Below are 26,024 nucleotides of genomic sequence, written 5' to 3'. Positions count from 1 at the left end.
TATTTTGCTAATGGATTTGTTTGTGATATGCTTCGGGTTTATATAACATGCCAGTTTTGTATCATTAAACCTCTATGGCTTCAGAAATTCATGTTAATAATGACGTGTTAGCACAATATATTTATATAGTACTTCAAATGCATGGCTATACTGAAAGTTGTTTGTGGAAATAGCCTGGAACTTTTAAAAAAAACTTCTAGACTTTAAAACGTTAGCACTCCATTTCAGGCCATGCTCTTCAACCAGCACTGCAAGGAAACGATTACTTTGTACTGCAGTAAATACAAACTTTATTTTCACTTAGATCGATCACACCTAGCTTGTCCCAACTCCCTGCGAGTTTACGCTGAATCTCTCCGCTTGCGTAACTCAAAACGGGGCGAACGGCGACCGCCTCAGGAGGAGCCGCTGGGCGGAGCCACGCGCGGCCGCCCCGCCCGCCGAGCCCTGCGTTAGGTGCGGGGCTGTTGGGGCGACATGGCGGCCGTGCGGGACGTAGAGATCGATCCTGACGGCACGTTCAAGTACATCCTGGTGCGGCTGCAGCGGCCGGGCGGCGGGGAGCAGCGCGATATCGTGCGCGGCACCAAGGCGGCCGAGTTCCACAGTGCGTGCCGGGCGGGAGCGGGGCCCTGAGGCGGGGAGCGCGGCGTGTCCCGGCGCCTGTCTCTCACCCGCCATTTCTGAGCTCCGCAAACCGTGTTTAGCCGAGTGTGCTTGCCAAACAGAATAGCTGACAGTTCTAGTTCTAGAGTTCTGACGGCTCTGCTCTCCTTGTGCAGATCACATCTTTGAAAAAGTAAAGCCTGAGATGGAGAAGCTGGGATACGAGTGCAAGTGCCTTGGTGGAGGGAAAATTGATCATAATAGCAAAGAGAAGAAAATTAGGGTGTTTGGGCTGTCTACAGTAAGTGCCTCTTGTGTTCCTTTCTATCTGTGTTGTTCTGGGGATTCTGTTTTATAATAAATAAATGTGTGGTAATCAATCAGAGCATAAACATTCCCTGTGGAGCTTGCCTGGCTTGCTTGTAGGGAAAGCGCTGTTTTAAGGACAGAAGACTAAAGCAAAGGGAACAGATAATGCAGGATGGTAACTATGAACAAGCCTAAAAGTGGAAATTAGCGTTTCCTGACTCGCAGTCTTAGTGCCAGAGCGGGAATAGCCTCTTTGTAGCCGCAGGGTCATGATCCAGCTGGAGTGTGATCTTTGTCAATGGAAGTGTTGGCTGGCAGTTGACCAGCTGAGTTGTGAATAGTCTGTGTATGTGAGAAGAGCACACCCAGTACAGGTGGGGTGAGTTTTCAGTGGGTGAAGACACAACTGTGCACGAATCTGCTTAATGAGAATGGAAGTGACTTTGAGCATGGAAACCTGAGAGTTTCTGTTGCTGTTCTGTGCAAGTTACTGAGTTCTCTCATAAAGAAACTAAAGTGGTAATTTCTTGAATTTAGGAAATGTGCTGTAGTCTGTTTCTCGTGTTGCTCTGTGATGAAGTATAGCTGCTTCTGTAGTAATACTGTGAGCAAAGATTCTTTGCTTTTAATGTGGACGAGAACAAAATCGTTCTATTAAATCAACTGATTTTTTTTAATGTAAAGTGATGACTATTTCAAATCTGCTAAACTTAACCTGATGAGCAATGGGGACTGGGCCTTTTGTTCCAAGATGACAAGAGAGAATTATTTTAAAAGAAGGAAGATACAGGTTAGATGTTAAGAAAAAATTCTTTGTTCAAAGGGTGAGGAGGTGCTGGCACAGGCTGCACAGAGGAGCTGTGGGAGCCCCATTCCTTGAAAGTGCCCAAGGCCAGGCTGGATGGAGCCCTGGGCAGCCTGATCTGTGGGGTAACCGGCCCATGGCAGGGCATGGAACTGGATGGGCTTGGAGGCCCTTTCCAGCATAAGCCATTCTGCGGTTCTCTGATTCTGCTGTCTCTGTGACCCTGTCTCTTCCATCCCAGCTGCTTGCTGCTGCTATGATTCTTTGACTCTTGCTACCTTGAATCGTGAAAAAAAAAACACCACCTTAGGATTTGTGCTAGGGAGAGAAGACTGGATAATGCTTGCTCTATTGAAGTCTCTTGATTGTGGATGCCCATTGTAACTGCATTATTAGATGAGGCTTGACACCTGTGTTGCTAATTTAGCTGCCAATTTAGTGTTAGAAGCAGTAGTCAGCTCTTGCAACACACTGCCTATGGAAAGTGCTTTTTTAAATTCCTTTTGGTACCTTGAAACTTACAGATGAACTCAAGGTGAAAGCAGTGTTCTACTGCCAGGAGGGCTTCTGTTGAGTAGAGACTTGGAGATTCAGAAGACTTAAGCAGTAGGTCAGAAGTTAGTATATAAATCATTTTGATGCTTTTCTTCACTTGGAGACTTGCTGTCAGACTCTAAAAGAAGATTATTTTGTTGTTTTTTTAATGAAAACCAGAGAAACAGATTTCTTTTGAAGTAGATGCTGTGCTGTTATTTGCAAAGCTGAATGGGGGTCTTCAAAGCAGTTACCAAAGCAAGAGTGATCTGTAGAACTGTGATTTAAAATGAAAAGTATGAACCAGCAGTATTTTTTATATTGCTCCATTATCTGGTGTTTTGATGAGTTTTATGCATTTTCTAATGCTTCAATTCAATTTGTGCAGCTTAAACACTTGTTTACTTGGGCTGTTCCTTCTGAGATAGAGCCAGCGATGAATTATTGTGTTTTGCTTGAATTACTCAAGCAGTCTTGAGTTTTTTTTTCAGTCTCCTGAGTTAAATGTGTTTCACTGAATATTACTGGAAAAGGGCAGTAATGTGGAAATAACAGGTTTTTATCGGTAGACTGAAGTCTTTCAGAGGGGACAAATTTATTTGTAGTTCTGAAATAAGAAATCAAGATCAGTAACTTCAGGCAGTCAAAACAATGGAAGTGCACCTTCTATCACAACTCTTAAATTTCAGTGAAGGACTGAATCTGTGATCAATGATGTAAAGAGGTTAAAAATGAGTTAAGTCATCTGACATTGCTTTAGTTTGCAGTTGTAGTGGCTGAAGATTACTTGTGTATGAAATTACACCATTTCTACCTAAGGCAAATATATAATGTGAAGAGTGAATTCTTTGGTGACTAGAATAGTACTCATATGTTCACATGCGGCCTCCCGTTCTGTTTTCCTTCAGCTGAGTTAAATCGGATGCTTGTATGTTCAGGCATTGATGTGGGTCAATACAGTATGTAGTTTGATAAGAAAATTCAGAAAATACAGTGGCTGAAGAGTTGGGAGCATTGTAAAGCAAGCTTTCTGTTAGAGAAATCATGGTGTGAAAAAATGCATCTTGTTACTGGAGATTGACTCATTATTTTCTGCAAATTGGGTTGGGGGAAATTGGAGATGATAATAGAAAAATAAAGTGCTATATTGCAAGAGCAGTTCTTTTTTAGAACGTGTATTTATTTCTAATTTTTATTTGAACTACTTGCAGTATCAAATTATATATGGATAACTTGTGTTGACAAGAATTGAATGGTCCCGTGGAGTTGCTTTCTGCACTTGTCTAATAAACTCTCGCTCTTTCTTGCAGGGCTATGGAAAAGCAGATCACTCAGTGACTGTAGAGATACTGAAAAAAGTGTACACAGATTATGAAATTACGTGGTCAGATGACAAGAAATAAATTGGCTACTTACGCAGGTGACAAGCAATTCAAATCTGGAAGCTTTTCGTGAGTTGTGCTTCAACAAATAAAATTGAATGTATGTATGTTATCATGAACCTGGAGTACTGGACTCTGCTTTAATTTATAGCGTAGTTAAGTAATCCCCAGGTATCTCTTACTTTGCAGATCATTGCTTTGTGCAGTTTTGACCTCTGAAAGTGATTGCATGGCTGGCACCTAGTAACCAAGAATAGCATGCAAATCACTAATCTGCAGATTGAGAACTTCCCACTTCTATTTTCCTCTGGGCTTTTTTTCCCCTAATGTTCAGTGAAATAACTGTAACGGATGCTACTTAGTTGGTGCCAGTATACAAAACTGATTTTTTTTTTTAGTGTTGTCATTTCCCAAAACTATCAGATGGTCTTCAAGAGGAAGTCATCAATTAAGGGCAGCGCATGTTAAAATAAACAAGCTTTTTAATTTACTTTCCTGAAACGTTCTATGACAGACTTTAATGTTTCTGACTACAATACTTACGAGAAAGACATAATTTGTACCGGATTTCTTATTGCAATGACTCTCTCAAGAAGTAAGGGGATGGGACGGGGGAGAAAAGGGGAGACTTGGAATGAGCTGAAAATTGACTTGCCAGCTGACCTCTTTATTTCATTATACAAGAAATCAGGCTTGATGTAATGGTTTGCGTTACATATATATAAAAAAAAAGGGAGCTGTGAGGGTCCTCTAAGTTCTATTATTTTCTAATGTAATTTAACTTGGAAAAATGCTGTTTGCCCTACCTATTAAATAAGATGTTTAAGTCTTACAAGTAAGTGAAAGATTTTTATTCATGGAAAGAAGCAGGAAACTAGTCACAAGGGTGGTGATGATTTGGCAAGCAGAGAAAGTCTTAGTGGTTTCCCTAACCTAGGAACAACATTTTTACCGATGCTGAAACAGCAATGGAACAATGAACTCACAAAATTAAGTGTTGAGTTCTTCTTCTTCTCAGGGTGTGTCTGCTGACTTCTAAAAACAGAACTCATCTGAAATTATGGAAATCTCAATGCTGATTTCACCTGAGGAAAAATATCCTATATTGATTCTCTTCTAATTCCAAAATGGGAACTTAATTACACTGTGTCGGGTTTCCTCTTTTGCAGGTGTGTGATTACTGTGTGATTGTGGCTCTGGCAGTCTTCACTTGAAAGTCCTAACAGATCTGATTCTGTATTTGCATGAAAACTGAGCTGCTTGAGCAATCCAAGAATAAAAGGAGGATGCTGAACAAAGGAACGTTATTAAACCTGAGACAGGGTGAGTTTGATCAAGGAATATTTTTCAAGAGGAAGCATTATAGCTGAAGATTTTAAGTGCCTTCTTTATTCATCAAAAAATAGATGAGATTTTTGTTCTTAACTATATTCATTGTTATAGGAGGCAAAGATTTTTTTTTATTTCTTCAAGTACCATTCCCTGAAACAGCGCTAGACCTAGCAGGTGGTCGGTCAGTATGTGTGAGCAATGATTTGTCTTCAGGCTGAGGTATGTAAAATAGCAAGTGGTGGTGGTGTTCCAACTTCCCTACTGTTAACAGTACTTCACTGATCTGCCACATGCCACAGCTAAATCTTCTTTTTGTTCCTCTGTCCATAGTCAGCATTTGTCTGTCATTGGCAGGTTTCAGTGCAGTCACAGCCGTAGCACAACTGACTGCTTTTTTCCTCTCTGCTAGCAAAGAGCACTTCAGTAGCATCCTAAGCATCCACTTGAAGTAGTCTACTTATTTTTGTTTCATAAACAATGCTAGTTAAGACTCTTCAGTAAAGTATGGGAAATCCTCTACGCCTTTCTTAATAGCACCATGGTCAAAATAGGAACCTGGCAGTTGGCTTTCATAGGCAGAAATGAGAGGAACTTCCTTTACGCAATACTAAGTTATTTAAATCACTGTCGTAGTAATTCTTTTTCCACCTTCTCAGATTGTCTTTTCTGCCTTGCGTTTATACAGTATCCTTATACCTGGCTTACTGTAATGGTTGACTGCCTCTAAGCTTTTATTTTTGCAGGGACACTCATTATTGCTGCAGTAAAGTTGTGTGTGATGACAAGGAGTAAGACTGATGTACCTGGTAGAGTCGTGTAATTGCTTTCTGTCCAGTTTAGAAATAAGAAGGGAGAAAATAATACAATGTTATTTTCTTAGTGAATTGTTGGCGATACTAAACACTTAGGGCCAGATTTTGTCGTTCTTTAGTTTTGTTTGCATTTTTTTATATAGTAATTTCTTCAGCAACGTACAGTCTTGTCCCACCATGAGCATCTTCAGCCTAGGACACAGAAGAGTGACTTGTAAGCAGACTTTTCTGAAAGTTTGCTGCCCTGCTGAACTGCTTTAAAGACTGAAGAGTTATGACAGTGTTCAGCAGTGCCCCCAGCAGCCTGAAATTACAGTAATGGAAGAAGGCAAGTTTGGAAAATGGCCCAAAGCATATGGGCAGTTACTGTCTGTGAAGGTCTTAAAAAAGAAACGGGTACAGGACTCTAATTAGACTGCTACAATAGTGTAGTGTATCTCCTTTCCTAATTACAGTCTAAAGCTCAGTTCTATCATCCTCCAGTTTCCTAGATTGTGATAGCAGGCTTATTGGCTCTTTGTTTTAAGGAACATCTTGTTTAGAGTCTTCAACTCCATTTCTAAAACAAAGAAATGGTTTTCCTCATTTCTAAAAAGAGGCTCCGTTCTTCCAATTACTTGAAGTTTTCTTGGAGTTATGTCAAATACAAACATAAATTTCACAAACCATAATATTAGATATGCTCTAGCAGAAAAGTAATGTGTGAATTATTCATGGCAAAAACTACGGGCGTTTGTAAGATTGTTAGCAGAGTACAATACAAGTGATAAATACAATCACAGCCCCCTCTGGTGGCAAAACAGCAGAGGGCACAGATACGCAGTTGTTTCTGAAACTTGTTGCTGTAGTTAAATCATATCTGAGCTGGGAGCCTGGCCCTGAAGAACTACTTGCACTATATTAGGGTGCTAAATGATCACCCTCAGGCTGTGCTGGCACTGCCAAGGAATGTGAGAGGGAGACTAGGAGCAGCGTCTTGCTTTATTTTTAAACACATACAAGTAACAAAATGGGCTAAAGAGATGATAGTTTATGCAGGACTACACTTTTCTATGCAAAACCAGAATCAGAAGAGTCTTCACTTCCAGTCAAGCATCAGAATTTATCAAACGGGTCAAGAACTCATCCATTTGAATAACCCAGTAAAATTTTAAAAAAGTGGGGATTAAAACATTTTGTCTTTATTCAGGTATTTCTGAAGCACCAAGTGGAATTTCATTTTAAGTGGAATCTTTAAAGGTTATTTCCAAAATAAAGCGCTTTAGTCCTTCCTCAACTTCTTTCACTATGCTGCTCCTGAACACCTTCCTCTCCTCGATGAATTGTTCGAAGAGGTAGGTACCCCCACCGACCCCAAAATAATGCACTTTGCTTGCCAAATACACACGGCCATCTTTAGCCAACAGCTGAGCCAGCGTATCATGCAAAGCACCATAATAGTCAGGGTTATAGATGGTCTCAGAGGTGAGAATTAGATCGTATTTTGAACAGGGCTTGCTGCTGCTCAACAGGAGCTGGCTGACTTCAGACCACCCCCCAGAGAAAAACCTGCACTGGCTGAGCTTGTCAGGTAAGCTCACTGATTTCTTGTGCCTCTTTGAAGGAGGCTTAAGATCTGTTCTGTCATCTTCGCTGTCAGCCTCGCTGCCATCATTTATACAGTTGGCCACCACATTAGGCATGGTTATTTCCTCAATCACTGTGCTGTTGTAGTCCTGAAAATGGACTTTTTCAGCATTTCCTTTTAAAGCGACTATTCCCAGCAGCCCAGCCCCGCACCCGAGATCCAGCACTGTCTTGTTGGCAAACTGGATTTCGGCCTCAGAAAGGAAATCCATCAGATCGTAGGTGCACTCCCAGATTTTCAGTCCTCCTTCATAGACTCCTGGGATGAGATCAGAGTGAGAAGAAATGCTTTTTGACACAATATCTTCCCCATGGGTGCCATCCTGGCACGTCAATTCCACTACAGACATATTGACATAGTACAGCCCTGATACTTTTTCCAGGACTTTATTTTCCAGTACCTTGCTGACATCTGCAGGGATGTAGTGCTCCTTGGCAGCTTTGATGCAGACCTTTTCCTCTGGCAGTCTCTTATCTTGGTGCTCATGCTTTGGTTCTGTCTCATCGTGAGCGCTGGGCTCTTTGGTTTCATCTTCGTCGGGAAAAAAATTAAATCGAAAATCCATTTTCAGGAATAACAAACGGAGAAGCTACAGCCCGAAGCACTCATCTAAATGCAGCGCTGATGTGTTTCTCTTTTATCAGCAGAGGATGTTTTCAGGCACTTATCGCTGTGGGAACGAGCGCTTCGTGGGCAGCATACCTGCTGCTGTGCCAACGAATCAGGCGAATGATTTCTGCAAAGAGAGCGAGCATCTTTATGCAACATCAAACTGCCAAAACGTTAACGCTAGCAAACTGATAGCAGCATCCTATTTTTTTTTTTTTAAAAAAGAAAGCTTCTAAACCTATTTGAAGCACCCGTTTCCCCCAGCGCCCCGTCCCCATACCGACCACAAGCAGCGGGGTGCAGTCCCCTGTTCCCCTGGCACACGACACACGTGGCTCGGCTTCCGCTTTCATTTGCGCATGCGCACCCGCTGGGGAAATGGAGGCGGGGATTGCGTACGCAGAGGCCGCCCGGCCGCAGGGGCCGCTGGGAGCGCGGCGCCGAGTTGAGTTTTCCCGCCGCCGCTGAGGGGAGCGCAGCGCGTGCCATGTCCCAGACCGACCCCGAGCTGCTCCTGCGGGAGCTGGGCGGCTGGGACTGGGAGCTCTGCCGCCGGGAGCTGCCCGTCGTCCTGCCCCGGCTCCTCATATCCTTCCTGAGGGGCGGGAGGAGGGCGGGACTGCTGCCGGGGGATGTGGGGGAGCCGGGGGGGCCCGCGCGGAGCACCCCCGAGATGGCGGGGGCTGCGGCTGCGGCTGCGGCTGCCCTGCTGGGGGGGAAACGCGCTGGGTGCAGGGCTTCACTGCTGCCTTCAGCAACGTGAAAAATAAAAGGCAGAAAATGAGCGCTTTCAGTAATCACCTTTCTAATTACCCCCTCCAACAAAAAGAAATCGCAACAAACAAAGCATGCTCCCACACAGTGCAGAAGTGTTCTGATCTGTGGGTGCTGAGCGCCCGTGCTGGCTATGGAGTGTCCCTTCAGGTTCATGGGGTGGGTGAAGCCTGCGCAGGGCAGAAGCCACAGCTGCTGCTGCTGATGGCTTAAAGCCGATCTTTGCTGCAGGCCCTGAGTTTCCTTAATGCTTTTACTCTGTGTATCAAGAGTCTGAAGACTGGACTGAGCACATCCGTAAGTAGCAGCCACCAGGCTGTCTTCTTGCTAAGGCTCGCTGTGTTGCACATACGTTATAAGTTCTGCATGAATTAATGAGTTCTGCTCTCCCTGTGACTTTACTTTCATGGTCCTGAGCAATCCTGCACCTTGCATGTTACAGGATCATGCACTGGATAAGCTTCATAAAACCTCATAAGCTGTGCATGTAAGGCTGCTTTTTCCTTGCCTCTATTTGTGATTTTTAGGCTCCTGAAAGAAGGGGTGATGCTTTTCTTTCAGCATTTGTGGTGTTGGCCATTATCTCACAGGTGGCCAAACCCTATCAACTGCTCCTGTGATACCTGAGAGTGATCAAGAAATGCTGGTATGCAGCTGTTTAGGGCTCTTGCTAACATTCACTACTCGGTTGTGTGTCAGCGTCAGCCAGCACATCAATTTATTGTGATTGTAACTATTTGTGATTAAGAACATGGAAATTTCCATATGCATCTAGGTGCCAGGCTATGAATGACCAACTGTACTCAGCCTTCAACTAAGTATAGTCTGGTGTGATGCTGTTACTGATGGTTTTGTGCATGTTAGAGCAATTATTATTGCTGTCTTTTTCTGCTAATATGACATATATAACATGTGACACGTTACGTTTCTTCTCTCAACATCAGATATGTGATCTGTTTCTGTTCCAATCAGTCCTTTTTTCCCTCTGTTCAGTACCAACATATTTCTGATAATCACCTGGTTTTCAATAATGTTCTAGAAACATTTTTCTTTGCAGGTGTTTTGAGGATCCTGACTGAAATGTTTTTGCCTCATATCAGCCTTGCAGATTTGGAACAAACATTTTTCTCTAAAGTGTTACCTAAGGTATGCCACCTTCAATTGAATGTGACGTTTTCTGTCAGTACAGTACTGAAAACCTGCTTAGAATGCATTGACTTTTCTTTTGAGAGCTCACCAGAGAATCACTACTTTGCATACAAAGCTTGAAATAAATGTTTAGCAGTTAGAAGTTTAACAGTTGTGTGTTGCTGAATTGCCTTTGTGATTTTTACCATTCTTTACAGTGGGGAGAGGATCGAGCAGTGTCCTACTTTCTATATTTTTTAATAAAATCACTTTTGGTTTTTTTCTTTTTGAGAAGGTTGGGCTTTTTATAAAAACAGCCAAGGTGGGGAATTTCACTTGAGACAAGCTCTCTTGACAAACCAGCTGAAGAACCCAACACTTTCATATCACAAATAATTTTTGTCATATTTGTGAGTAATATGGTGAATAAACCTATAGGCAATACTGACCTAACGTATGTTTTCTTTTCTGATTAAATGATATTTTGTGCTATTGACATATTAAATTCTTCAGTGCATATATACATTAATGGAGTTAAAGTGGTGCTGCCGATTTTGCTTTCAGGGCTCATCTTATATATTCTAACAAGCCTATAAAAATGCCCACTTGATTTCCATTTCCTTTCTTGCATGTCCCGGGGCAAATTTTAGAGATTACAAGAAAAATGGCTCATAGCATGCATCTCCTGAACAAGGATTACTGTACCATGCCTTGTGTTTGCCTGGCAGCAGCTCTCTGTCTTTGCAGGCTCAGCAGAATCACTCACCTCAACCAAAGCAGAAATAATTATTGCTTTTAGATCACAACATTTTATTTCTTGATGTATTTGAATGTTAATGATCATTCTCAACAAAAACCATTTTATTTCTGAGACAAAATGAAAAAAACAAAAGACTTTCATCTCAAAACGATGTGGCTTTAAGTAAGCTGGATGAGGTATTTGTTACCTCAGTTTGATTAGCTAGGGAGTTTATTTTGATATCTGATTTTTAGAAAATAACACCTAATTTAGTTTCTGTCTATAATGTCAGAAGGATAGATGGTTTTCACATCTTGGTATATCTTTTTTTTTATAATCTATATGCTAGAAAGCATTATTTTCTCCCATGAGTTATCTCGGTAGCCTATGACTCCAAGGAAGCAAGCAGATTTAGAAGGGTGTTACTATTTACGTGCATTTTTATAAATGAAATATTTAAGCTATGTGATTTTTCTTTTTTTTTTTCTGACAGACTCTACAGTTATATGATAAATTGATGTATGAACTATCCAGTGAAGCCAAAGGATTAACTGGCCAGAATGCAGAGTTACGCAGTACTGTAAGGAATCTTTTACAGGCAAGTCCATTTTGCTTAGAATTTACCTAAGAAATTAACCGTTTTTTTTTCTGAGTGTGTATGCTACCTGCTAACTAGCTGGTAAAAACGTAATCCAAACATCATTTGCAATTGAAATTCAGTTAAAATTTTTATGAATTATTTGACTATGTATAGCCTGTGATTGTAATCAGAATTTAAAGAAAATCTCAAATTCAGCATAGTTTCTTATGCAAATGGAGTATGATTCTCCATATTTAAAGACGAAATCTGGCAATTATTTTTACAGCCAGTTAAGAGCTTTAAAATGTTTTCTAAGTAGAGAACAGCAGCAAAAAGAAGTAGGAAGCTTTCAAAGAGTATGTGTTATCAGAAAAAGCATTGAATGTGTTGATATTTTGTGGACCTTCATTTGTCTTTAATAAACTTACTGATGCGAACAGCGGTGAACTTTAAATGTCATAAAATCTAGGAGCAATTCTGCTAAGAAAAGATGCTTCAGAAATTCTTGCAGGAGTTGAAAAGCATTAATTATGGTTGTTTCTTCTTGATTTAAGACTATAGTGCAACTCTTGGAAACTCTAACTGGTTGCGTACGGTATGTCTGCACACTACAAGAGTGCGTGCCCTTGGGGAGTATCCGCACCCTTCCGTCTTCTGTTCTTTACGTAATAAAGAACACATTTACACACTGCAAGGTAGGCCTGTGTCAGAAGGAGAAAAATTCTCTTACTGGCTGTTTTTTAGGAAATGGTCCCTTTATAAGAAGATCTTGTTTCAAAATAATATTGCCGCAGGGTTTATTTCTGTTGCTATTAAATCGTTTACAGCATGTACAAAGGTTATCTGTCTGCACAGCAAGTCTTACCTGGTAGTGGCAGGCATAGAGTTCGCTATTTCCAAATTTTGCATCTGTGTCAGTTGAACGCTGCTTATGAATGTAGGCTGTGACATCTGTGCACTTCTGATAGCTGCAGTAGTTTTCAGAGCTACAAAAGGTGGTGAAAATGATGCTGCTTACCTTATCTCTGTGCATGTTCCAAAGTGGATTGAAAGTTGAAGATCCTCCTATTAGTTACAAGGAGTAACATGTATCACCTTTAGATACATATTCTTAGATGCAACAGTAATTCCCACTGAAACAGTGAAAATGAAACAAGGTTATTGTAAAGACACAACAGCTTTTGGTGAGCCTTCCTTTTCACTTTTTGTTTCTTACTGAAGTATTTACAGCCAGATTTGAACTCAGGTGCCTTTACCTTTTATTTAACAATTCTAATCCTGAAGTTCTGGGAAATATTTGGAATGCTAATTCCTTTGTTCTAAAGCTGTACTGTTTTGTTCAGAAATACCATCTTAGGTTCATGAATCAAATGCTAATCCAAAGCCCACTAGACTCTGTTAGCTGTTGATTAGGCTGTGCAGGTGAATAGTGTTTTATATTTAGCAAATAGGTGTTGGTATCAGAAGCTACAGATCTAGATGAGTATTGAGCAAAAGTAGGTACATTTATGCTTTGTTCTTGTTGAAAGGTCAGTCTGTGATTCCTGAACTTTTTTTTAACCTCTTCTTCCTTATTTCCTACAGGATAGTGAATCTGTATACTGTGGGCATCTGCAATTGATTTCTGACCTCCTGCAAGCTGTGTTCAAGGAAACTTACTCTCTTCAGAAACAGCTGATGGAACTATTTGATCAGATTTCTGTGGGGTCTGCATCTGCTGAAGATGACATCACAGATATGGTGTCAGGTACAAGTTCTTCTAGAGATTTTGTTAGTTTTGCTCAGTCTTTTTTTTTTTCCTATAGAAAGTACGTTAGAATCTTTAAACAGAGTTCTGAGCATGTTCAGTTCCTGCAGTCCTGACCAGCCCTTCAGAAAGCAACATTTTGCAGCTTGAAACCCTGTGTGTGAGATGGGGAACGTTGAATATGTTTGTTTGAAAGGGGCATCATCTAAGCACTGAGCCATTCTCCTTATTCAGTGTGGCAGTGTTCTCTAGTGTTTGTGATTGCTTTTGTTTTCCTAGCATAGCATATCTGTGAACTTACGAATCTGCTTTAACTCAGTTGCTGTTATTCTTATTTCCTTCTTAGTAATTCACACTGTGCTGGAGATCTGCTCCGTCATTTCCAATATGGACCACGCTCTTCATGCCAATACGTGGAAGTTCATAATCAAGTATGTCTTTCAACTCCTGGATTTTATTGCAGTATGACAGGACCATAATTTTACGTAACCAGAGTTTCACTAGCTTTATGTTCAGAGTTTCAAATGAAATTGAAATTAGAGAACTCAATTTCTTGGAAAGTTTAGAAGCAGAATTAAATGCACCGTCAGTGAAAACAGGAATCGTGCATGAAGAAGTAATAGGAGCGTGACTTTTTCCATTGCAATACAGAAGAGCATCTGAAACAGCTTTGTCTGAATAAATAGTCCTAAGTGGTCTGGCCTGCAGTTGTGTAGGTGTTTCTGACTTAAGCTGTGCTATCTTGTGCTTTCACCCTGTCTGTCCTCTGCTTCTGCCACGGCCATGAAGAGGGCAGTTTTCTCTCAGTTTGTTTCCCTTGTACATGGATATTGCACGAATTAATGTGGTATAAATTGGCTTAAATAGAAGAATTAGTTGTGTGAATTTGTACTACCTTAGTGCGTCATCACTTGTGACAATTAAACATCTGATTATATTCCTGTCTTTTAGGCAAAGCCTGAAGCACCACTCTCTGCTGCAGTGCCATCTGAAACACAGTGACATCCTCAGTGGTCTGTGCAAAGATACACTGCTTTCTTTTCACTCCAGTTTACAACTAGCTGAGGAAATGAAGATGTCTGAAATTCAGGTGAATTATAAAGCTTCCAAAGCTGCCACTGAGCTTCTGGAAGATAAGTTCACTGTGCTTGGGGTATCATTTTTTAAATGTTCTTTTTAGTCCATGCGGGGTGGGCAGAATACCTTGTTCTTCTGAAACCGTGTGAAAATGAGGCCCCTTGTCTTCATTTGTATTGGGATGCAGAGGCACTGGAAACAGGTTTCCATCGTTTTCTTATTTTCTTATGTTTATTTCCTAAACTGATGATATCCCTAGGTCAACCAAAAGATAGCATTTCAGTTCTGAATATTGATATGGAAATGTTGAGACATAATGAAGATTCCTAAAGTTTGTCTCCCACGGCTGCAGAGTTTGTAGAGTCAAGTGTGAAATGGGTTTTGAGCACTGCTAGCAATTTAAACTTCCTCTGAATCCTGTTAGTCTGTATTTGAAGTTTTCGAACTGCTCTTTTGGACAGGATGGCACTGACCTCAGGCTATTCCAGAAGACTGTCAAACTGTGCAGATTCTTTGCCAATTCCCTGGTATACTACACCAAGGTAGGCTTTATTATTTGAATTCTGCACTGGTGTCAGATTGAAGCCAGCACACTTTAACATGCAGCACAGCCTAATGGTTTGGATGTGGTATTAATAGTAAGAAATGCCACTGAACTGATACCAGTTCTGACACTAACTTCCTGCTCTCTTGGTTGCTATGTTTTAGTTTCCTCATTAATAGAAAGGATGCTGTAAACCGACCCATTTTTGGAAAGTATCTGAGATTATTTTGCTCTCCAAGAGGAGCAGTGGTGGTGTGTTCTGCATCCATTTTGTCCCATGGGGTAAAAGCAGGGGTTTGATTTTTAGCATTCTGACAGGATGAGACAGCCTTACAGTGTATGTGTACCTTTTTACAGCTCTCTGTGGCTGTCCTTACTATTTTTTAAAAATAAGTCTAGAAGTGTCATTGTTTTCAGTAAGTTATATATAAATGTGTGGTAATTAAACAATAAACTATTCCTAGGATTGTTTTTTACTTGTTTTGTGCTGTGGATTGTTAGAACTTAATCCATTTTTGCATGTGTAGTAGTTTACATGCTAATATAGCAGAGCAGAAAGAAAACATATTTAATTATGTGTTTATTAATAAAAGTGCCTTTCAAAATTAATGACTCTTGCAGGAATTTCTTTCTTTCCTGTCTGATTTATGCTCGGAGTTGCATCAGCTGTTTCTTCAGATATACAGGTAAGTGAAATACAAGTAGCTGACTACTGATAGTATCTTAATAACATCTCCAAATCTGTTTCATGTATCACTGAATGGTCGTGTGCTCTTTTTTTGTCTCAAATTCTAGTGAAAGAAAAAAAAAAACCACAGGAATTAATGCAGATGTTAGCAGCAATTTGACAGGTTTTTTTCTACTTCGAGACCAAGTATGGAAACATTTGTCCCCAGGGGAATTCGAAACAAAACATCTAGGATTTTTTTTCACAGCTTTACTGCCGTGCTTACCATCTCTTAAGAGCTCCCAATAGGACTCTAGTTCTCCTGGAAGCAAAAGCTTTTTTAATGTGATTCTCATAAGTATTTCTTTCCCTAATCTGTAAACAGCTTGAAAGTTTTGTTCTGTTTGCTGTAATTTATGTATGTTACACATTTTAAAGCTCACAGAAAATGCTTATAGAGTTTTCTTTGCAGTGTTTAGTACAATGTTGAGTTTTGAGACTAAATGCAAAGTTGTAACTCTCAGCCTATAGTAGATATTAAAAAAGGAGTCATTTACTTAACAGTAACAGGGAGAGCATGAGTTGTCTTTTTTGTAGTTGTTTTGAAAAGTAATGCCACTGAGAACGTGTTTTTCTTCTTTTCAGCAAATTTCCTCCCAGTCTTTATGCTCCAGTGATCTCAGAGGCACATCGAGATGAAATATCACGGGTTTTTCTTGTGGCTCTAGATCCTCTCATCAGTCAGCTTCTTCCCTTTAGCCCTTTTATGGAGCAAGTGCTAAGGGACAGTTCAGGTGAGTTTAAAACACAGCTACCACTGGTACAGCACTGTGCAACTGTCTGTAAGGGATCAGAGTTGGTGTTATGACTTTTGAGACCACATTCTGTACTGGCTTGCTTGCATTATTTCTTTTGTTGCTTCCATGTTATAGTCAGCTGAATGCTAATTCAGATGAATTGCACAGGAGTTCATGTTGCTGTTGAAAGCATGTTTTCCAAAGCACTCCCAATAACTTTGCCATTAACTTGGTTAACAAATCCCATTCATTTTGCTGTTACGCATAATTTCATTCCATGTTTGTCGCTAACTTTTAAAGTAAACTAAGCATTTCATGCTGTGGTGTTGATGGAGGTAAGTAGTTATTTTTCCTAAGCTTTTTTTTCTGTGAAAAGTATGTCTTCAAAATGTAAGATAATTATCTTCCTGTTATAATCACCTTTAAGATTTCTGCCCTCACCAGCGTGTTATAATTCTGGGATAGCTGTGCAACCTCATGAAAGTTAGGATGTGAGCATCAGTTGCTCCTTCTCTCTGTGTAGGCCGGGCTTACTTCTCTCCCACATGTTGGGGGGGAGGTCTTGCAGTTATCAGGACACACTCAGAGGAAGACTTTGGGCACTCAGTGTTAGAAGCATCCAGTGCTGTCAAGGAGACAGGAAGCATGAGGCACCCAGATTGTAACTCCTTTGGAGCAGTACTACAGTGTTTTAGCTTTTAGTGGTTATAGGATATTGCATTTATTTTCACTTTAGACATGATTAAACATTCTGTTTTTATTCTGAGTGTGTCTATAAGAGATTTGCGATTGTTCTACTGAGAACTTTTCCACATCACCAATTCTTCATCTTTTGTCAGTTGCTTAAAAGCTAGTTTATGCACTATGTATGTTTGCCAGGCTGACTAATAGCACATTTCAAAACAAATTCTTCAGGTCTTCCTGCTGAGCAGCAGCTGCCCCAGTGTCTCCTCCTGATTAGCATCATGGACAAGCTGTCTTCTCAGCCTGAAGAAGTGCAGACTCTCTGGAACACAGGAAAACGGTACTGACAATGTTTGCACTGAAATTCTTCACCAGAGAGATCAGTTTATGCAGACAGCGAGGCTCAGTTGTACAGGTTTCCCTCACAGATTTGTAAAATATGACTGACCATTGATTTACATACCTAGGCTGGGAAAAAAACAAGACCTGGTGTTCTGCTTTAGGGGTGAAGGATACAGATCAGAAATATCTTTATTATTTCAGGAGATGGATGATGCTTAGACTATGTCCAGGACAGAGAAAGAGATATGTATTTAATTGCTGATGCTTTGCTAAGATAAAATCTTGCATTTTTATGCCTGAATGCTCCAATAGTCTTTGTAAATAGTACTTGTGAAAGAGGAAGGTAGTCAGAAATACAAATCTAGCATATAAATACAGTGCTGAAGTTAATGCCACAGTTTCTAGTTGAAGATGAGGATTCTGTGGTAGAGGTGGTGTTTGCAGGATTTGGGACTTGCCTATCTGTAACCCAACTGTTTTCATTTTTTTCCTTGCCCTCTTGCTCCTCAATCCCCACCCCCAGCCTGTGTTTTCTCTCAGCTCTTTTCCAGAGTTTCCAGCAATGTTCTGCCGAGCTTTCTCTCCCTGTTTGTTTGCCAGAGGTGATCAGTACAGGACAGCCAGCAGTTCCCATCACCCTGTACCACTATGTCTGCGTCCACCTGTGCTCCTTCATTGCTTCCACTCTCCCATCACAGTTTCCTCATCTGGTAAGACTGATGTTGCTTATCATCTGTTCAGCTGTTGTGTTGCATAGATAATATTTTTAAAATAATGAGTTATGTCTAATGATCCAGCTGAGAAAATGATTAGGTATGAAGTGCTTTGACTTACTCAAAAGCAGGCATGATGTAGTTGCATGGCAGGGATTCTGTCACAGAAAATACTTGTGAGGAAAGGGGAAAATCAGGCTGCATACCAGTTCTTGAGGAACTTTACTGTGTTGGGAATTTTTGTTCCACAGGGATACCAAGTTGTTAAGAAAATGTCAGTGCTTTCATTTATGAAGAAAGGTTTGATTTGTATTTAAGTAAAGTGCCAATAAATTTGCAAAAAGAAATGGCAGTACAGTTGTTTAAATGTGAACAGATATATATGCACAGAGCAGTTGCCTTGCAAAGAAGAGTTGTGCATCATGAAATACTTTGAAAAGTGGGGCATCTCCAGCTCCTTGTATTGAATGTATGCACATGTTCAAAGTATGCAAAACTAGAAGTGCAGCTGCTGGGTTAATATTGTAGCTGACTAGAAAGCGTGGAAATCAGTTGTTAAAACATTTCAAATTGGATAAGCTGAAAATCTTACGATGCTAATTAATGGAGTAATAGTAGTAGTAGGCCTGCAATTTATTTCTGCTTGAATTTAGAGAAGTATTTTTTCCTCAGGAGTATGCTTTGCTGGATGCTGTGCTGGGTTCTAGTATGATCACATCTCTGCTGGCAATGGACTCATGGTGCTTCCTTGCCCGGTAAGATGTTCTTATTACAAGTCAAGCAGGATTTCCAGAGATCCAGTTAGTTCTGTTGCATGAGAGAGAATTTAAAGACAAACTTGTCTCAGAATTGAATTATTTTCAAATATAGAACATATTTTGAAAATCGGGATCAGAAATAGCTTAGCCATTTTAACATTGGTTGAAGGAGAACTTACTTTTTTTGTTATTTGATTTTTTTCTGCAGCAGTTCTCCCAAGTAAATTTTATCCGTGCGTATCAAGCTTAAATATGATAGGGGAAACAGCCATCTCTGAGACAAGATGTATGATATTTAATCTGTAAAAGTGTAGGAAATAAAGACTCAGTGACTTATCTTTCTTTTTTGCGTTTCAGGTATGGAACAGCTGAACTGTGTGCTCACCACTGTATTGTGATTGCTCACTTGGTAAGAGTCACAGTGACGTTTGGAATTCAGCACCAGTTCTAATCCTGGTTCTACCGCAAACTTTCTAAATCACCAAAGACAAGAGTTTAATGGTTCTTATCCAAATCCAGAATGGAGATGACGTTAATTCCTCACACTGGGCTAACAATTAACAAAAGCAGTGCTGTGAAAATCCAAAGCTTTCTAGCTAGTATTTCTGACATGTCCTGCATTGTTTTATGTAGTGTTACTATTGTGATTTCACGTAGCAATTCTCAGAACGTTCAGTACAGAATTCATTTGCTGAGTGGTGTTGTTTTTTTTTAAATTTAATTAGATTCATTTCCTGTTATCCTAATCCAGATAAAGTCATGGCCCAGTGAGTGTTATCAGGTCTCTGTCTTGGGTGTTCTGCTGAAGCGCATGCTGTTCTTGATGGCTCCAGATCATCAGGCAAGTATAGCACCAGCATGTGTCTTTATTAAAGAGCTTTGAAACAACGGCCTATGTTCAAAGTATCTCCTTCCTGTCCTTCAGAAATGTCAGGATGTTGAGTGCTCACTTGTATAAATTCGTTGGTGGATCCTAGTTTGTGGAGATGTGTTCTTCAAAGCAAGGCAGGCATGTATACTTTTCTAATAGTGGTCTTATTCTGTGGCAGTGGAGTCCTTTTTTGACTAAGTATGGAAAGAGCACATCTCCCAGATTAACTGAAACTGTACTTCTGTCATTGAAATTGTACATGGTACATAAAATCTGATTTGCAGTCATCACTTGTATTCATTTAATAGAGATTATAATGAAGAATAATGCTGGAATACATAACAAATACCAAGAAAGTCAACACAGTAAGAAGAATATTGAAGTAATTTCAATATTTGGGAATACATGTCCAGCTTTTTTTGATATATACTCATGTAGACAGATGGCATCAGCAGCATGGGGTGACAGTAGTGACTGTTCATCTATTCATTCACTGTGTTGCTTATGAAAAGACAAGTAGGCTCAAACTTTGTTGCCAGGTAGAGTAGGAATATTCTGCAAACTCTTAAGATTCATTGTGGCAAATGTTCAGATTGTTCCTAATACTTACACAGACGTCAGCAGAACTGACTCATTATTAATAAAGAGAATGATTACTGCAAGAAAACCTATTGGTGTACTGCTCTTCAGGAATGAGAGTTTCTCAAGTTCTCTAATGTAGCCTGGTGGTATGGTTTGGGGTTTGCTTTAGCAAGGTGATGCACGTTTATGATCCTTCATCTCTTTCTTCTAATGTCTGGGGCCATTGCTTCAAGTAGCTGAGAGCATTCATTTATCATTCTGATGTCCTATTTCTGGCAGGGAGGTGGCAGTTCTATAATTTGTTGTTGGTTGTTTTTTTTTTTCTGTTTATGTAACAAATAGTTGGATTTTCTTGAAAAAATATCATGTAAAACTTTCTAATATAATATTTCTAGGGCAAATAGGAAGCATTTTATTTGTTGGCTTCACAGCTTTTTGAGTTATTAAATTCTTTTCTAGTCTCGTTAGTTCACATTTTATGCACTGATTAATTTTATACTTTCATTTACAGGTGGAATTTGCTCACAAATTTCTTCCAGAAGAAGTGGAGAACTTGGCTGTGTGGCAGCATGTGTCCCTCAGAGCCCTGAATCCTGACCTGGGGAAGCGAGTGGCACGTGAGCTCTGCGTGGCAGGGCTGGCGCAGTGCAGGCGGTGGCTGAACAGCAGGCGTGCTTGTGGAGAGCTCCAAGCTGTGGTAAAGGAGACTTGGTTCTCTTTGGAAAGGATGTGAACTCTGCATTTCCAGACTATGAGGGAGCTGTGGCTGTTGCCTCAGTTTTGTTCCTCTGTCTTGCACAGCTATTTTTTCTATCCCTAATTAGCAAATGCATAATGAAGAACTCCCATTTTAATGCTTTCTTACAGTATACAGTGCCTTAAGACCCTTTACTCTGAGGGTGATAGTGGCGATCTTGTGGTTTGTTTGCTCTCTGGGTGAGCAGATGTGCTTTTCTTTACAATATCCAGTTTATACAATGTCATAAAACTACTTCTGAAGTCTGGGTGGCCTTATGCGGTATCAAATCTGAAAGATGCGCACTGGTCTCCCCAGCAAAGGTGGGGAGTGAGAGAACCCAGAGATTTCCACACAAAGTACCAGCTGCCAGCTTTCTCCTGGCAGTGCAGCTAACAACTAGAGCATCATCTGAGCTCCCACAGAAGTTATGGATGGCTTTCTTCACTTTTGGAAGCCTTATTGGCCAGAGGGCTGGTGGATTAGCTGTACTGTACAGCTGACACAGCAGGTTAGGCTTCTTGCCATCTTGTATCATTTCAGATGCTTAACATGAGCCTGAGGTTTTTGTTTGTTTTACACGTGGATTGTTTTTGTTTTACTTACACAACCTTTTTTCCTGCTAGAATGTTGCCCTTTCTGTCTTGCTGGTTGCCTGCAATTTTTCTGGTGATGCTTTGGAGGCAGAACTTCAGGCATCTATTTTGGGAGTGCTTGGTCAGTTCTGGACTTCTCTTCAGGCTAAGCAGGTGAGAGGATTTACTGTTCTGACAGTGAAAACATGGTGTCTTTTTGGGAGGTTGCTGCTGTTTCAGCATGTCTGTTACTAAGTAGTTTTACTTGGATTGGACCATTTCTGTAAAGCACAGTATAACTGTGCTGCCCTTCTGCTCTCAGGTGGTTTGTCTAATAGACAGGCTTGTGCTCTAGGAAATGGAGTTTGAGTTTTCCCCAGTGTATGGCTCCTTCCTGCTGCGTCTGTCACTCAGTGTCAGACTCACTTAACAAGAAGTCTGAAATACCTCATTCTGATTCATATCAATTACTTATTTGGCCTATGTTAAATGTTTGTTAGAAAGTGAACAAAACCCATGGTGATATTGCTTCGCACAGGAAAGCCTACAGTGCTAATGACTTTCCTCTCATATTTGAGAACAGGGGGGTAATGTGATCTCCCCCTTGTGACTGCATACCTAACCATTCATGTCTGCAGCTGAAGTTAAAGAAAAAAAGGATTTGTCACAGTTACTACTCCAGATTAAAAACAAAAAAAAAAAACAAAAACAAAAACAAAAAAAATAATGAAAGAGAGGAGTTAAGAGGAGTCAGCAATGTGCCCTTGAGAAAAAGAAGGCTGCCGATATCCTGGACTGCCTCTTGGGAGGAGTGTTGCTAGCAGGCTGAGGGAAGTGATCCTTCCCCTCCTCTCAGCGCTCGTGAGGCCACTCCTGAAGCTGTGCTCCTCAGCCCAAGAGAGAGATGGAGCTCCTGGAGAGGGTCCACTCAAATGCCACAAAGGTGATGAAGGGACTGGAGCGTTGTCCTGTGAGGAGAGGCTGAGGGAGCTGGAACTGTTCAGCATAGAGAAGGGAAATTTTGGGAAGATCTTATCAACATACATAAATATTGGAAGGATTCACTCTTTACTTATATTGGTGAGTGAAGGAAGGAAAAGGGGTTTAAGAAAGATCATTAATAAAAATCTGAGGGAAGGGCCTTGAAAAATACAACCATGCACAAGTATGTATTTGTATTTCTACTTTAATCTTTTTTGCTGCTGCTTATGATGTATTAAGTGTGTAGTTAGGCTAAGAATTTAGGAATGCTACTGCAAATTCTTTAAGTAGTTATTCCATAAACTAAAATGCGCTGATAATGCACTTACTAATATCTTGTGATCTGTTGAAGGTCTCAGATGAACCATGTCTCCAGCAAACACTGTGTTTATTACTTCATCTTTTGGAATTTTTCATCCAGGCATTAGATGCTCAACTGATTAGCCAGGTAAAGAAAACAACAAAAACTTACGAGCAATTTATTTCATGAAAAGCTTGTTCTTTGTGATTTAATGACATCTCAAAGCTATTTCATAGTCTGGCCTTAATGCATGGAGATTCCTAACTTGTTTTTTGTGCCTCGATTACCTTCCTGGTTTTTAAACCAAGTACGCGTTGATTAATACAACTTTTGAGAACCCCATCACTTTGTAAGATAATTGGGATGTGTAGATGTGCCATAGAAGACATACATTCCTTTCTAAAATGTACACTTAAAATACAACTTTTTCCCCACTAGTTTTCCTCAAGCAGTAGCATCCCTTCTTTTGTTTTCAGTCCCACTTCATAAAAATCAACGTCCTCAGATTCAGTGATTAGACAGGGCAGTGTTCATCTGTATTCTCTTTGCTGGGCTTTGTTTCCTGCAGGTATTTTCACTGCAGTCTTCCCTTCTCCGCTTGGATCCCCCCGACCATGTTCGTCTAGCAATGCTGGATTTTCTCTCTTCTGTGGGGAAGGTGTTTATACCACAAGAAGTACAGGTAATAATAATAGTGGTTTTACTTAGTCTTTAGACTTCTGGTGAAAAGCTATTCAGCTATTTAAAAGTAAAGGATTGAGTTAAATCCATGCAGGTGTGCCATGACTAAATCATCTTGGAGATTTATTTTTTCACTGGCACTCTGAGTGCACATAAGATGCTTGGTTGATTTATTTGCATGTTGCTTCTCAGCAGTTAGAAAGGACTGATGTCTGAGCCCCCAGCAAGAAAGAACACGTCACCTCCCTTACAGTATGTTGTTGCCAGACAGAGCAGTAGCACTCTTGCATTTCACGAACCTGTGCCTTGAGCTTAGAACAATTCTTTACTAATAAATCACAGTGGTAAGGTATGCACCACTAGCTCTTAGTAAGTGACAGATATTTGGTCCTTTTCCAGAGGCAAGTTGTACCCCAGTTGTCGTGTTTGTTTGCATCTCTGCTAGCTGACCGTGCCTGGTTGATTCATCAGCGCGCGTTGGAGGCGTTCAGACGTTTTGCAGAGGTAAGCACAGCAGAACTTAGGATGTACATACTTGGCTTAGTTAGCTTTGGTCATACAGGGATTATTCCATCTTAAATGTTTGCTGCTCTTCGCTGAAAATGCTGGACCTTAGTTGCAAAGGCTACTGCACATAAATAAAACTGCTAATGCAGTTACCTGTGATTTCAGGAGCTAGAAGTGAATGAAAATGAAGCGTTGTCTGCTTAGGTTGATTGCAACAAGGAAGGTTGTTTAAAATACTTTGTCACTATATAATTCTTCCGAGATTGTCACAGAAACATTTTTCTTTGCCTATTTCTTTGCTAATATGAATGCACTAAACATCTATTACCCAACATTTCTGACAGGAAACTGTCCATGAAGATGTTGTTCCTCAGTGCCTTGATTCTGAAGAAATTAAGAATAAAGTTGTTAATTTTATGGCTAAGGTATGTTCCTGAACCAGTTTATTGCTTTCTTAGTTGATGTCACACATATCCATGATGTATGAGCCTGGCTTCACTGCCACACTCGTGTAGGATTTGGCTATGACTGTGTCCGTGCCATCATCTACATGCAGAATAAATAGCAGAGTTTAAATTAATAAATTGTCCTGATAAACTAGGATCTGGTTGAACTCTTCTATTTGCTTATATCGTTAGGATTAACAAACGTTATTTCTATGCACGGCGTTCCTCCAGTGCTTCTCAGTCTTGATTTAAATTGCTTTGCTTTTCCCTCAAGAAAAAATAAATAAATTGCACAGTTGCAGAGTTACTGTTGTAGGCAGATAAGGTATCTGTGGAAAAGACAGTGATGTCATCACTCTGTTTGTGTTATTTCCTTCCCTCTTTTTTCTTGGATTAGTTTCTGTAAAACTCACACACTGAGATTTCTCCCCTAATTGTTCTGGTACTTCTTAGAACCTCTGAAGGCTGGTAATGACTTCTTGTTTGTTACCTCTCCTGTGGCTTTCTCCCTAGGTAAGGCAAGGTGAAGAGACAACAGAAGCACGTATAGAACGCCTGAAACAAGAAAGGATTACCTGTGGTGTGCATTTCATGAAAATGGCTAGAGAACTGGAGTCAACAGGAGAGGTATGTGTACTTCTTTAAACTGGCTTGGCACTATTGCAGATTTCTGCAATTCTGGGGACATATCTAACAAGGTTCAAGTCAGCTTTTGCTGCCCTCCGTGTTCTAGAAACAAGGCTGGGTCCAGTCCTGGACCTTTATATTACAGCTGAATGCTCTGCTCTGCCTGTCAGCCAGGAAGGACTCTCCCAAGACGAGGGAGTCTCGTACAGCTTTCCACCCTCTGAGGGTTTTTTGCGTTTGGATGGATACTGATCACCTATATAAGGGATTAGAAATGTCTAATGGTTACTTAAATCTGCAGCCTCTGGCAAAACGAGCGTGTCACCCGCCGTCTGAGGAGCAGTACAAGTCAGCAGTAGGCACAATGGAGGGGGCAGTGGAGGCTGTGAAGCTGCTGCTGCAGAAAGGGTCACCCCCTGCATGGGTTGCGGCGAAACTGGAGGCTCTCCATACAGCCATAGCCATCCTCAGAGACAGCGTACGGTAAGGTGCTAACGGGGTTTTAGAGATGCTGAAACATTTCAGTTCTCTGTTGTGAGGGAACTGATGCCTCTGTTTGTACCGTGGCTGCTGGAGAAGAAAAAACTGTGACACGAGGTGATGCTCTGCTCTACTGCTAAGTCTTGGTTAATGTCCCCAAATGAACTGAGGCCCATCTTTCATAGTAACTGTCGGGATGAGCGGTATATTCTAATGGACACTGCTGTGCGTCTGAGCTGTCCTTCTGTACACTGCCACTGTACAGCTTACTCATTTTAAGCTCCTGTGTGATGACAAACGTTTAATGAAATTGTATTTTGAATATTGATACGTTTGAATCTGTTGTGAAAGTAACAGTTACAGTTGTTCCTGCCACACATGGGGTGAGCAGTAGCTGGCGTTTTACATTCATTTTGAAATACACTTTAAAATAACAACTTAAGGCTCTGCACTGTTCTCTGAACACTGTTCCACTCCAGACTAGGGTCATCTTTTAAAAATAACCTTTATTCATCACAGTTAAGAGCAGAATGAATATGGTGCTTAAATGGTTTGTGTTCAACAGTCCTTCAGTGTGCAGTTCCTAGCACCTTTGAAGCAATCCATGGAAAGAATTTTATAAACAGAAATAAATATGTTGTATACATTCATGTTAAAATCATCTTACAGCT

At 40.6% G+C, this 26,024-nt stretch overlaps 3 protein-coding genes across 5 annotated transcripts; 2 read left to right on the top strand and 1 right to left on the bottom strand.

Moving 5' to 3' along the window:
* LOC110402443 (14 kDa phosphohistidine phosphatase-like) lies at window positions 416–4,960 on the top strand. Of its 3 annotated transcripts, none has more exons than XM_021404525.1 (4): window positions 416–607; window positions 783–907; window positions 3,565–3,705; window positions 4,806–4,960. In XM_021404525.1, exons 1-3 carry the CDS (start codon window positions 478–480, stop codon window positions 3,655–3,657), a joined length of 348 nt encoding a protein of 115 aa, XP_021260200.1. In that variant the 5' UTR covers window positions 416–477; the 3' UTR covers window positions 3,658–3,705; window positions 4,806–4,960. The 3 variants fall into 3 exon arrangements, 2 of the variants coding, with proteins under 2 accessions (XP_021260200.1, XP_021260201.1); XR_002441087.1 differs by having other exon boundaries at window positions 417–607; window positions 3,565–3,736; XM_021404526.1 differs by lacking the exon at window positions 4,806–4,960 and having other exon boundaries at window positions 417–607; window positions 3,565–3,755.
* On the bottom strand, window positions 6,940–8,021 carry METTL18 (methyltransferase like 18). The gene has a single exon (XM_021404524.1). It carries the CDS (start codon window positions 7,970–7,972, stop codon window positions 7,001–7,003), a length of 972 nt encoding a protein of 323 aa, XP_021260199.1. The 5' UTR covers window positions 7,973–8,021; the 3' UTR covers window positions 6,940–7,000.
* C7H1orf112 (chromosome 7 C1orf112 homolog) lies at window positions 8,021–25,790 on the top strand. Its single transcript, XM_021404521.1, has 24 exons — window positions 8,021–8,602; window positions 9,048–9,087; window positions 9,848–9,936; window positions 11,151–11,255; window positions 11,792–11,932; window positions 12,822–12,984; window positions 13,331–13,415; window positions 13,936–14,074; window positions 14,523–14,603; window positions 15,227–15,291; window positions 15,918–16,066; window positions 16,985–17,093; window positions 17,619–17,805; window positions 18,481–18,563; window positions 18,924–18,975; window positions 19,318–19,407; window positions 20,531–20,716; window positions 21,382–21,504; window positions 22,664–22,759; window positions 23,181–23,294; window positions 23,693–23,797; window positions 24,145–24,225; window positions 24,760–24,873; window positions 25,175–25,790. Exons 1-24 carry the CDS (start codon window positions 8,504–8,506, stop codon window positions 25,358–25,360), a joined length of 2,682 nt encoding a protein of 893 aa, XP_021260196.1. The 5' UTR covers window positions 8,021–8,503; the 3' UTR covers window positions 25,361–25,790.

Source organism: Numida meleagris, chromosome 7 (assembly GCF_002078875.1).
Source record: "Numida meleagris isolate 19003 breed g44 Domestic line chromosome 7, NumMel1.0, whole genome shotgun sequence".
Classification (NCBI taxonomy): Eukaryota; Metazoa; Chordata; class Aves; order Galliformes; family Numididae; genus Numida; species Numida meleagris.
The sequence above is the reverse complement of the archived record's forward strand: the minus strand, read 5'-3'. Positions and strand labels throughout refer to the sequence as shown.

Coding starts and splice junctions, on each gene's coding strand:
- METTL18 (XM_021404524.1), bottom strand. CDS start 7,972: ATGGATTTTCGATTTAATTTTTTTCCCGACGAAGATGAAACCAAAGAG.
- C7H1orf112 (XM_021404521.1), top strand. CDS start 8,504: ATGTCCCAGACCGACCCCGAGCTGCTCCTGCGGGAGCTGGGCGGCTGG. Junction 19,408..20,530: donor TGATGGCTCCAGATCATCAG/GCAAGTATAGCA, acceptor TTTCATTTACAG/GTGGAATTTGCTCACAAATT. Junction 22,760..23,180: donor ATGCTCAACTGATTAGCCAG/GTAAAGAAAACA, acceptor TGTTTCCTGCAG/GTATTTTCACTGCAGTCTTC.
- LOC110402443 (XM_021404525.1), top strand. CDS start 478: ATGGCGGCCGTGCGGGACGTAGAGATCGATCCTGACGGCACGTTCAAG. Junction 608..782: donor CAAGGCGGCCGAGTTCCACA/GTGCGTGCCGGG, acceptor CTCCTTGTGCAG/ATCACATCTTTGAAAAAGTA. Junction 908..3,564: donor GGGTGTTTGGGCTGTCTACA/GTAAGTGCCTCT, acceptor TCTTTCTTGCAG/GGCTATGGAAAAGCAGATCA.